This window comes from Podarcis liolepis (genome assembly GCF_965112155.1).
Source record: "Podarcis liolepis genome assembly, chromosome: 13".
In the NCBI taxonomy this organism is placed as follows: Eukaryota; Metazoa; Chordata; class Lepidosauria; order Squamata; family Lacertidae; genus Podarcis; species Podarcis liolepis.
Genome location: NC_139573.1, coordinates 7,351,717 through 7,363,165, shown reverse-complemented (window position 1 = coordinate 7,363,165; position 11,449 = coordinate 7,351,717). Strand labels below are relative to the sequence as shown.

Here is an 11,449-nt window from a genome sequence, read left to right as displayed (position 1 = left end):
ATGTGCGCTTTAGAAATCTATACTTTAATAGATCTATGTTATACACGTGTTTAAAGACCAAGTTCCTTCAAAGGGGGGGGGGGACTTAATCCACCCAACCTCCAGGAACCCAGGAGTCCGAGGTTGCCAGCAAAAGCCTCCGCACTGCGACGCCTCTTCCTGTTTATGCCATTTCCAAGGGCGACGGCTTCCTTAGCAACCAAAGGCCAAGATGGCGACGGAAAAGCCTTGCCCATTTCAAAGATGGCCAAAGAGCCCCTTTCCGCCCTTAAGAAAAAGGGCAGTCAGGGCACACCAGAAATAAACAAACAAACAAGCACGCCGCCTTTCCTGAGGCTATGGGTTGTGTTAGAGACAGAGGTGTTAGTTCTGAAAGGGAAATGCATCTTTCACGAGAAAAGGCGACGCAGAGCATGTTCCCTAACCCAATACGGTGAGTGGGGATATAGCTTCCGGTTTAAATCACAAAATGGCGCCGCTCTTCTTTTGCCGGTACTCACATCCGGGTCTCCGTACCAAAATGGCTGCTCTCACTAATGAAAAGCTCTCCCTTCGGCAACTAGGAATATTGATCAGCTCACGATCCCAAGGCCCTGGAGCGGGGCCTGTGGGAATGTGCAGCTATATCCGACTGGGTTTACGGAGCCTTCGGGCGTTTTCTACTCTTTCCTACGGTTTTTTCTTAGAACTATGAAACGTTCCGTACAAGATGGCGCCCTCCTGGCCTTTTTTGTTAACGTCTCACAAGGCTTCCGGATGACGCGACCTTTCCGGCCGCAAGTGGGTGGTTTCCGCTGACGAATTATCCCCAAATGGCGGCGCTCATTTAAAAATGGCGGCTCCCAGTGGAGGTGTGTGTTATTTTCCGTACAACCTCTGCGAACGGAAGCGCATGGTCCCTTTCTCCGATGTTTAGTGTCAAAATGGCAGCTTGCGTGGCTCGGAGGCTGGGTACGGAAATCTTACCGGTGGGAGAGCTAGGGAAGGGAGCGGGGCTGTGGATTTTGCATGGCTGTCCAGAAGCAGGATGCTCTATGCTTTTCTGGGAGTCAGTCCCACCGAACCCGATGGGGAGTCCTTACCGAGTATACATGCATGGGAGGATTGCGGGTTAAAAGAAAGTTCTTCCCCAAGTGCCCTTCTTTTCTTACTATCATCGCAGGTTGCTGTTCCAGAATTATACCCATGTCAAATTCTGCATGGTGAAACATGCACAGTTGCCCCTCTAGCAATTTTTGAAAAAAGGGGGGCGCACGACTTTTATGGCTTTTAAATGGCTTTATATATACATAAAGATTTCTAAATGGCCTTTGCTTAGTTTATTTTAGCTTGTGCGTTGCGATGAAAATAGAATATGACTTTTGACATTTTAAGCGCGACCTGTTGCCAGAGCCCATAATTGTTATAAATGATTTATGCTCCGGCTTTGGCTATAGCATTATTCTATTGTGCTGTTGTGCCTATGAAATGCCCATTGCTAGAACGTGCAAGTGGGGAGATGGCTGGAATCCTGCTTGCAGATTTCCCACAGTCATCTAGTCAGCCACTGTGAATACAGGATGGCTAGATGGCCCATTGGCCTGATCCTGTCACCTTCGCTTATGTTCCTGTAAGTCAGGAGAGGGAGAGGCGATTTGACCCTCCAGATGTAGGACTTCCAACTGCCATCAGCCTGGGCCAGCACAGCCTGATGGGAAATGTAGTCGAAAACTGCTGGAGGGCACAGGTTTGGTGACTGCTGAACTATAGGTTTCCCCCACTCCTGCCATAATGTGGGGGTGGGGGGCTAATCCAAATGAGTCCCTGCTTTTCTTTACCACACAGCACATCATCCTTTCAAAGTTCTCGGGTCAGGTTTTGCCTCTGCCCATGAACTTGGTGGTAGCCTTGGGTCAGTGGAGCATTTGCAATAAGAATAAGAATAATACGATACAATACGATAATCTTTATTGTCATTGTCCCATACAGAACAACGAAATTGAAACTAATACTATACTAATAATAGTATAGACCTGCCTAACAGGGTTGTTGTAACAATTACCAGAAGAATGCTTAGAAAGCTTTGTGTCCCCTAAAGTATATTTATCTATATGCAGTGGTTTCAAGAGTAGAAGGCACTGTGAGTCTAACTGAATCCTGAATTTCTCTTTCCTCTTCTAACCCTGCAGGACCTCGGCTGGCAAAAATTGCTTCGATGTCTCGGACCTTCCATTGCAGTACTGCGGATCAGTCTGGTGGGGCCTGGAGAGTGAAGTGAGTGCCAGAGATAGAGGGGGGCATCTTCAGAGCTAGAGAGGGATCCTTCATCTTACTTACTCCATTATTATTATTATTATTATTATTATTATTATTATCATCATTATTATTATTATTACTACTACTACTACTACTTTTCTGGCAGCACTGCAAATGACTTTGCCCTCTGTATACATCCTTCCAGGCACGGTTTCCCTATAAACCCTTCACATTATGGACCCTTAACAGACCTTCCTGACTGGTCGTTTGCTGGTAAGAAAAATGGGTGTTTGTATTATTTGTTTCACTGTATTTAAGTTGCAGACTTGCAAAATAAAAATAACGTTGCCTTTACATAATATCGGACCATTGATCCAACTAGGTCAGTATTTATAATCTCCTCTTCCACTCCAACTCACAGCTCGGTTAATCTGTAAGAGAACCAGTGTACTTCGCTAAGCGCACTAACTTTTAGTGTTAAAATATGGCCCATAATCACCATTCCTCCCTCCACCTCTTTCCCCCTTTTCTTCCTAATGTAACACTAATGAATGAAACTGATCTGTAGAAAACGCAGCTTGAAAAAAGAGACTTTGCACGTACTTTTGTAAACTAAGAAATCTTTAATGAAAAAATATTTTTTTGAAACAAAAATGGCCCATAAAACTTGTTACTATCTGCCATGATCTGAGGGCGCAGTAAAAGGGTGTGACTGTAGCATCCTTTGCCCAGCAGGCACCTTCCAGAGCTTGTTGGACTACAACTCCTATCAGCCCCTTACTGGGAGTGATGGGAGTTATAGTCCAATCTCTGGAGAGTACCAGCCTGGGAAGGCTGGAAGAGAGCATGCATCTGTGTTGAAATAACCTTAACAACCTGGCGTGAGGTGCTGTTGAGGTTACTTTCTTGTACTTTTGAGCATACAGGGAAGGAGCAAGTATCTGTATCCGTTTTTTACACCAGTGTGGTGTAGTGGTTAAGAGAGGTGGACTCGTAATCTGGGGAACCGGGTTCGCGTCTCCGCTCCTCCACATGCAGCTGCTGGGTGACCTTGGGCCAGTCACACTTCTCTGAAGTCTCTCAGCCCCACTCACCTCACAGAGTTGTGGGGGAGGAAGGGAAGGAGAATGTTAGCCGCTTTGAGACTCCTGAAGGGGAGTGAAAGGCGGGATATCAAATCCAAACTCTTTTTCTTCTTTTGTTTCTTCTCTACCCCAGATGGGCGGCCAGCCCCACCAATGAAAAATCATCTCCGTCGGAAGGAAAAGAACGAAAACTTGGCTGTAAGTGGGAGCCGGAGCACCTAAGAGTCTTAGGAGTCCTGGTTTGGGGGGAATTTTGGAATTCCGTTAAGGAAGAGTGTGGGGTTTCCCAGATTGGCAGAACGCTGGAAAACCTCACAGGTGTAATAACAGATGGAAATGAGCCAATCTGGAGCTATTACTATTCTGTTGCCCTATAGGAAAAGGATCCAGTGGGTTCTGAGGCAGGGAATTTTCTCTCTAGAGGTCTGTTGTTGTTGTTTTTTATTTTTTTTATTTATTTATTCATTCATTCATTCATTCATTCATACCCCACCCATCTGGCTGGGTTTCCCCAGCCACTCTGGGTGGCTTCCAACAGAATATTAAAATACAATAGTCTGTTAAACCTTAAAAGCTTCCCTAAACAGGGCTGCCTTCAGATGTCTTCTAAAAGTCTGGTAGTTGTTTTTCTCTTTGACATCTGGTGGGAGGGCGTTCCAGAGGGCAGGTGCCACCACCGAGAAGGCCCTCTGCCTGGTTCCCTGTAACTTTAATTCTTGCAGTGAGGGAACCACCAGAAGGCCCTCAGAGCTGGACCTCAGTGTCCGGGCAGAACAATAGGGGTGGAGATGCTCCTTCAGGTATACTGGGTCAAAGCCATTTAGGGCTTTAAAAGTCAACACCAACACTTTGAATTGTTCTTGGAAACGTACTGGGAGCCAGTGTAGATCTTTCAAGACCGGTGTTATGTGGTCTCGGTGGCCGCTCCCAGTCGCCAGTCTAGGTGCCGCATTCTGGATTATTTGTAGTTTCCGGGTCACCTTCAAAGGTAGCCCCACGTAGAGTGCAGGGCAGTAGTCCAAGCGGGAGATAACTACAGCATGCACCACCCTGGTGAGACAGTCCACGGGCAGATAGGGTCTCAGCCTGCGTACCAAATGGAGCTGATAAATAGCTGCCCTGGACACAGAATTGACCTGCACCTCCATGGACAGCTGTGAGTCCAGAATGACTCCCAGGCTGCGCACCTTCAGGGGCACAGTTACCCCATTCAGGACCAGGGAGTCCTCCACACCTGCCCGCCTCCTGTCCCCCAAAAACAGTACTTCTGTTTTGTCAGGATTCAACCTCAATCTAAATGGCAGACTCAGTCCTGGATCCCATGAATTAAGTCTGCATATGCTCAGAGGCAGGTTGCCTATGAGCATATGCAGAGTGCCAACTGCTGAGCAACTTCAGCCAGCTCTTTCACCTCTTGAAACTGGGATAAGGATGGAAAAGAAGCATGAGCCTTGGTGTGTTTCCATTAAAGCTATGAACGTAAACCAGTTTGAATCCCATCGCTACCCACGAAGATTTGGAATTTTAGCTTTGTGCCTTCCGGAATACTGCTGAACAGTTCTCAAGATTTCTTGAGAAAGGACAGTGCAGTTTGAAACCCGTTTTAAAATTCACGGCATAACGTAATGTACCCTCAGCAACAGATTATGTACTTATTTTATTTATTTATTTGATCCAGCATATGAATCACTTCCCCCCTAAAACACCTTGAAGTGATTTCGCAGTTTAAAAAAGCATCAGCGCTAAAAGCAGTTCCATATGTAAAAGCGATTTTTAAGATTCCATATGTTAAAAAGTGTTTCCATGTATACAAACGAAACAACGCTGTTTAAAAGCAATTTCATGTGTAGAAACCATTCCAGATCCAATATGAATATAGACTGCAATAAAGAGAATCACTTAAAACTCAAGCAGAGCTACAGTTCTCACAGGGAACTCTGGGAATGATAGTACTCTGAGGGAAATAGTGGTTTCCTAACAACACTCAGAACCCTTTATTTTATTTCCTAAAATTTATATACTGCTTGATTGTGTGTGTGTGTGTGTGTTATTTTTAAAAAAAACTATGGTTCCCAGGAATCAGGCAGAAGCTGTGGCAGTATAAAGTGGTATGATACTGCTTTGAACGTCTAATGCAGATGGGGCCAACAGAGACTGCGCCTGTCCAATGGCCGCTGAGGATTTCCTCAGGCGCTGAGCTCACTCTGCTCTTCACCTTGCCTCCTCAGCGTCGGGTAGCCATGATCTCCGCAGAAATGGATCACGGGATGGAGAAGTGGAAAGCTAAGCAGAATGAACGAAAGCAACAGGCAGAGGAAAAGCGACGCAACAGACTTCAACCTAAAGGAAGCTCCCAAGAGCAAGACCCCAAATAAATACTTTCCTCCCCACGTACACCCCCCTCCAATTTGGTGCTTGATTTGTGGTTGTTTTTTTAAAATGTTCTCTTTTTTAATACCAAGGAAGAAGGAACAGTGGCATTGCTGCGGGGGGGCGGGCAGTGCGCCCTAGGTTCCATATCTGTGGGGGTGACAAGAAGTCACCCCGCGGGGGCTCGCGGCGGCGTGAGCAGCCATCGCACTGCCACATGTGAAGGATCCTCCATTCGCTGCTGCAGCCGCAAGCAGAGGATCCCAGCACCAGTGGCAAACCGCTAAATACAACGCATGTGCAGCATCACACGCATGCGCTGCACGTAGCAATGCTGCACATGCGCTGTATAGCGGTTTGCCACCGGTGCCGCTCCAGCACCATATGGATGGTGCCGGGATCCCTCCGTCGCCGCTGCAGCCACAAATGGAGGATCCTGGCACTGTCCGTACAGCGCTGGAAGCAAACCGCTATACAGTGGTACCTCAGGTTACAGACACTTCAGGTTATAGACTCCACTAACCCAGAAGTAGTACCTCGGGTTAAGAACATTGCTTCAGGATGAGAACAGAAATTGCGCGGCGGCGGGAGGCCCCATTAGCTAAAGTGGTACCTCAGGTTAAGAACAGTTTCAGGTTAAGAACGGACCTCCAGAACAAATTAAGTTCTTAACCCGAGGTACCACTGTACAGCGCATGTGCGTAACTACGCCTGCCCTGGGTGTCATGCCGCCTTCCTTCGCCCCTGAGGAGGAATAACAGATTCCCAACATGGTTCTAGTTCAAGAACTGGCCTAGAGCCTTCGCTTGGGGCCAACTGCCTTGGCAGCCATTTTCTGTGCTGTATCTTAAGGAGATGAAGGAGTGGGCAAAGGAGAAAGAGGCCTTGGCTGGCTTAGCTTTGGCAAGGTTGCCACATCCATTCGTCTCCATTGTGATCTCCCTCCCCTGGTGCCCACTTGACATTTGCAGTGGGGAAATAACCGGATTGTTCCATTGAGCGCCTTTCTAGAATGTTCTTGTCCAAAGAAAATGGAACCTGTAGCTCCTGTTTGTTTGGGTTAAGGGGGAAGCGGCACAAAATGGCGGTCCTTTTGCACAGCAGCCGGTCGCTGCTTGGCGGAGGATCCATTTTTCATGCAGCTTTATGGGATGTGGCTTAGGCGTAAAAAACTGTTTGGGCAGGAGCTGGGGCATTGGAACAAGCTCATCTCTGGGTCACGCATCTTAAGAGTCACCTCCGCACCATACATGTTAAAGGACTTTGGTATCACTCTTAACAGCCATGGAAAATTTTGGGAACCATGTTTGTTTGTTTATTTTAAACCGCGCATCCCCTCTTTTCATCTAGGTTCTCAAACGTGGCTTACGGCAATAACACATTGCTGCAAACAATCAGAAACCTAGATTAGACCTCTGACATTTTAAACCTCGAGAATCTGCAAAAGGGGGCGGGGAGAAGAAAAACTAAAATACATGGGAAAGTATTTAGGGTGCAAAGGCCTACCCAAATAATCTGTAGCTGTTAAAGGAGCCCTGAAACCCTGTGAAGAGGACGCCAAAGCATGCGCAAAGTGCTTTCCCTCGCTCCACTGTCCTAGCTGTTCGGAGTCTCCGGGGAGGTTTTCCAAGAGAAGCTTAAACTGCTGCTACCTCTCCCCGAAGCGTACGGCCTAAGGGTTGGAGAGAGTCAGCAGGATTACACACTTAATATTTTTCTGCCTTTGTCAGCTGGCCTGAGGAACTGTGTGTGTGTTTAGGTTGGAGGAGATCTCAGCCTGGCTGCAGACCTCCTGGTGGCCGTAAGCCAGGCTGGAAGGAATCTTGGCCCTCTCCTCTGGAAAAGGGAGCTCTCCTTTTCCCCTCCTGCCATGTAGATTCCCTCTTGAGATGGCTCGCTGCTTCTTCATATTTTATTTTTTTCACCTTCCCTCTCTTGGCCCCGTGGGAACCACTGCCTGCTGGAGGTGAAGTCACAGCACTGCAGGAAGGAAGAAGGATCAAGGGCTGAGAATGAGGGACTTGAAAGGCCGAGGTGTGCACACACAAACACAAAAATATTACTTCCTTCCCAATGGAAAAGAGGTTCCCACACATTCAACTGCTACCACAATGATCTATTCTGGTGGTTTTCTACCCCTCCTAAATTGCCTCTTTTTTTCTAATAGGGTGGAATGTTTCCTGTCACACCCAGTAGCCATTTTTGCAGCGAGCATTGCAGTATTGTGACACCTTGACAAAGTGTTTACGCTTGTAATTTTTGGTGCCATAATAATTTAAAAACGGTTAATCATAGAATCATAGAGTTGGAAGAGCCCCAAGGGCCATCGAGTCCAACCCCCTGCCAAGCAGGAAACACCATCAGAGCACTCCTGACATATGGTTGTCAAGCCTCTGCTTAAAGACCTCCAAAGTAGGAGACTCCACCACACTCCTTGGCTGCAAATTCCACTGTCGAACAGCTCTTACTGTCAGGAAGCTCTTCCTAATGTTTAGGTGGAATCTTCTTTCTTGTAGTTTGGATCCATTGCTCTGCGTCCGCTTCTCTGGAGCAGCAGAAAACAACCTTTCTCCCTCCTCTATGTGACATCCTTTTATATATTTGAACATGGCTATCATATCACCCCTTAACCTCCTCTTCTCCAGGCTAAACATGCCCAGCTCCCTTAGCTGTTCCTCATAAGGCATCGTTTCCAGGCCTTTGACCATTTTGGTTGCCCTCCTCTGGACACGTTCTAGTTTCTCAGTGTCCTTGAATTGTGGTGCCCAGAACTGGACACAGTACTCCAGGTGAGGTCTGACCAGAGCAGAATACAGTGGCACTATTACTTCCCTTGATCTAGATGCTATACTCCTATTGTCTTTGGCCCTGTCACTGATTTTCCCTGGAGGCTTTTTCCCTCCGGGGATTTGTGCAAACGGCGGCCTCTGAAATTTATCAGAGGCAGGATGGCAGTATCTGGGAAATCCTAAGTCGGGAGAGTACTGACACACTTCTCACGATCTGCTTTCAGATTTCTGGGACAGCTCAGTTGGTAGAGCATCGGGGCGGTGGGTTCGAATCCAACCGTGGGCACTGCAGGGGGTTGGACTAGATGGCTCTCGTGGTCCCTTCCAACTCTACGATTCTATCATTCCTGTCAGGGGCAGGTTTGGTACAGAGAAATGGCAACAAGCCGCCTGATTATGTAGGGTTGGCCTGTGTTGCCTGTGATCTTGGAGGACGTGGTTTTGCGAAACTCTTCCATTGTCTCGAGCGCAGTCCCCTGGATTTGTCTCTGTTTAAGCTTTCTAATACAGGAACTTGGATGCCAAATTTGGGTCAGTGGCTCAGCCAGGGGCGGGAACAGAGTAGGGATATTTTTTCCCCCTCTTCCCTCCGTTCCAAAAAATCCTCTTTCCATCCCGTGACCCTAGCTGCGGCTGACAACACAAAGCCCAACCCCAAAGCTTCGGGATTTTGAGGCCTTGTGTGTGTGTGTGTGTGTTTAGTTTCTCCCCCTCTCCACCCCATTCCTCCCCCCAGCCCTGCCAGCTCTGCCTTGCTGATCCCAGCTGTGTTTTGAACACATCTCTCACCCCCCCTCCTTCCCTCCCACCCCATATTGGTAATTGCTTCCAGATGCAGCAGCCACGAAAGCATGGATGAGATCAGCGCCTGGGGCCTATGCCAAGTGCACGAGACCCACAGGGACATCCAAGGGGCTGGAGAGACAGCAGTGCAGAGGGTTGCCATTTGCTGCACACACCGCCCTCGCTGAGCCTCGGCAAACCACCCTCCCAACCCCACTTTCTCAGGGCTCCCCTCTACTTCAGGGTCACCCTCATACACACACACACATCTTCGCGCATGAAGCCAATGGGGCGGCCAAAACATTTGAGCTGTAGCCTCGCTGCAGCCCTTGTCAGTATCTATTGAATTATTCCTGACTCAGTTGAATGTGTGTGTCAAGGGGGGGGGGACAGACGGACCGCTGCGGTTATACCAACGTCACAATACAGGAGACAGGATACAGGGGCTGTGCGCCATGCATATATCTCTGGTGATTTGACTTTTATATCATATTTTTGGCGGGGGGGGGGTTATGCACTTGTTCTAGCCCTGCGAATGGCTCATGTGGTCTCGCACCCTTTTTATAGAATCATACGAGTTGGGAACTGCGAGGGTCATCTAGCCCAACCCCCGGAAAGGCAGGAATTTGTGGCTCTCAGCAACTGGCATTTGCAGGTAAACTCTGTCTGGCAGTGGAGGGACGACAACAGCCATCATGGCTAGGAGAGAGTGCTTAGAATAGTTTTTTTCTCTCTCACACACAAGCGTGGTTCTTGAAAACAACCCCTTCCTTTAATTGGCTATAGCTCGCTAGGCTGCGGGCTGCCAATATGGCACCCATGGGTGCACGTTCGCCCACAGGGTTCCCTCCACCCGTCCCTGTGAAAACCAGGACTGAGAGAAGCATTCTGTTGCAGCCCTGAGAAGAGGGTGGTTCATGGCACCTGTAAGTTTCTCCATTTTGCAAACACGCCTACTATGCAAAATAGTTTGGCTATGGTATGTTAAACAAAGTGTACAGCACTGCCCTAGAGGTAGTCCCCAAGATGGCCAAAAGTTGCCTTCGGCATAAATGGGCATTCATTAAGGACATACAAACATCCCACTTATCCCAGTCAAGGAATACTTGCTAAAACTTCAGCCACTTTCCAAAACATTGTTCCAGAGGCTGTCCAGGGCTCACTTTGAACCAAAGTGCGATCGGCAGGATTTCAGCCGCACAACTGTGAAGTCTGCAGCTCAGCTCTAGAACGCACGGATGATGGAGCACAGTGCTCCTGACCACGTGCAGAGTGCATTTCCCTAATCGCTGTGCCAACTCAGCTGACTCCCCCAGCAACAAACAACTCACCCCTGAATTTCCCAGAATTATGGCGTTGACGCGCAAAGCAAAATACAGTACTCGGAAACTAGATTTCAAAACAAACATTGCACAATGAGATGCACTTTTCCAAATGCGGTATCATCACAAAATTTCCCAAACATGAAGCTTCAATTCTGAAAAGATCAGAGGAGCCAGGGGGACAGGAAGTGCGGCGTTTCTGCAATTCATCTTCTCCCTGTGACTTTCATCGCTCTGGTGTTTGACTCCACAAAGTATCCCAGGATGATTTTGAGCAGCTAATTTTGGCAGAGAAGTGTTAGTGGCCATTCATTCAGGGCCATTCTGTACCATACATTTAAAGCGGTATCATAGCACTTTCAACAGCCACAGCAGCTTCCTCTAAAGCAGGCATCCCGAACCTTCGGCCCTCCAGATGTTTTGGACTACAATTCCAATCATCCCTGACCACTGGTCTTGTTAGCTAGGGATCATGGGAGTTGTAGGCCAAAACATCTGGAGGGCCGCAGGTTGGGGGTGCCTGCCCTATAGCATCTTGGGAAGTGTAGTTGGTTAAGGGTGCTGAAAGTTGTTAAGAGGAGAGCCCTATATCCCTCACAGAGCTAGTTTTCAAGAGTTCCCTGGGAAAAGGGATTGACTGTTAAAACACTCTTGAGAAGCGTAGCTCTGCGATTATTCTTAGATTTGAACTTGGCTCTTAGCCCTTAATGGGCCAAACACATTGTGCATTTCTATATTAGCATTTCTTTGGGTCAGTGAAAAGGAATGGCAAGCAAACTTTCCAGGAATGTGCAGAAATATCTCAGGAGTATTTAGATATTAATTCCCAAAAAAGAAATATAAATCACACTTTAATACAACATAC

The 11,449-nt window shown here is 47.8% G+C and overlaps 1 protein-coding gene across 3 annotated transcripts; it reads left to right on the top strand.

Annotated features, from left to right (window-relative positions):
• Window positions 1–228: 228 nt before the first annotated feature.
• MRPL52 (mitochondrial ribosomal protein L52) lies at window positions 229–5,714 on the top strand. Of its 3 annotated transcripts, none has more exons than XM_083471030.1 (5): window positions 229–433; window positions 2,169–2,253; window positions 2,441–2,508; window positions 3,454–3,518; window positions 5,549–5,714. In XM_083471030.1, the coding sequence occupies exons 1-5, from the start codon at window positions 244–246 to the stop codon at window positions 5,693–5,695; spliced, it is 555 nt and encodes a 184-aa protein (XP_083327156.1). In that variant the 5' UTR covers window positions 229–243; the 3' UTR covers window positions 5,696–5,714. The 3 variants fall into 3 exon arrangements, with proteins under 3 accessions (XP_083327156.1, XP_083327157.1, XP_083327158.1); XM_083471031.1 differs by lacking the exon at window positions 229–433 and adding an exon at window positions 806–951; XM_083471032.1 differs by lacking the exon at window positions 229–433 and adding an exon at window positions 818–851.
• Window positions 5,715–11,449: the final 5,735 nt, after the last annotated feature.

Excerpts from the sequence above, each read along its gene's own strand:
- MRPL52 (XM_083471030.1), top strand. The coding sequence starts at position 244 with ATGGCCAAAGAGCCCCTTTCCGCCCTTAAGAAAAAGGGCAGTCAGGGC. Across the intron at positions 434-2,168 it reads ATGTTCCCTAACCCAATACG|GACCTCGGCTGGCAAAAATT; the intron begins GTGAGTGGGGAT and ends CTAACCCTGCAG. Across the intron at positions 3,519-5,548 it reads AAAAGAACGAAAACTTGGCT|CGTCGGGTAGCCATGATCTC; the intron begins GTAAGTGGGAGC and ends TTGCCTCCTCAG.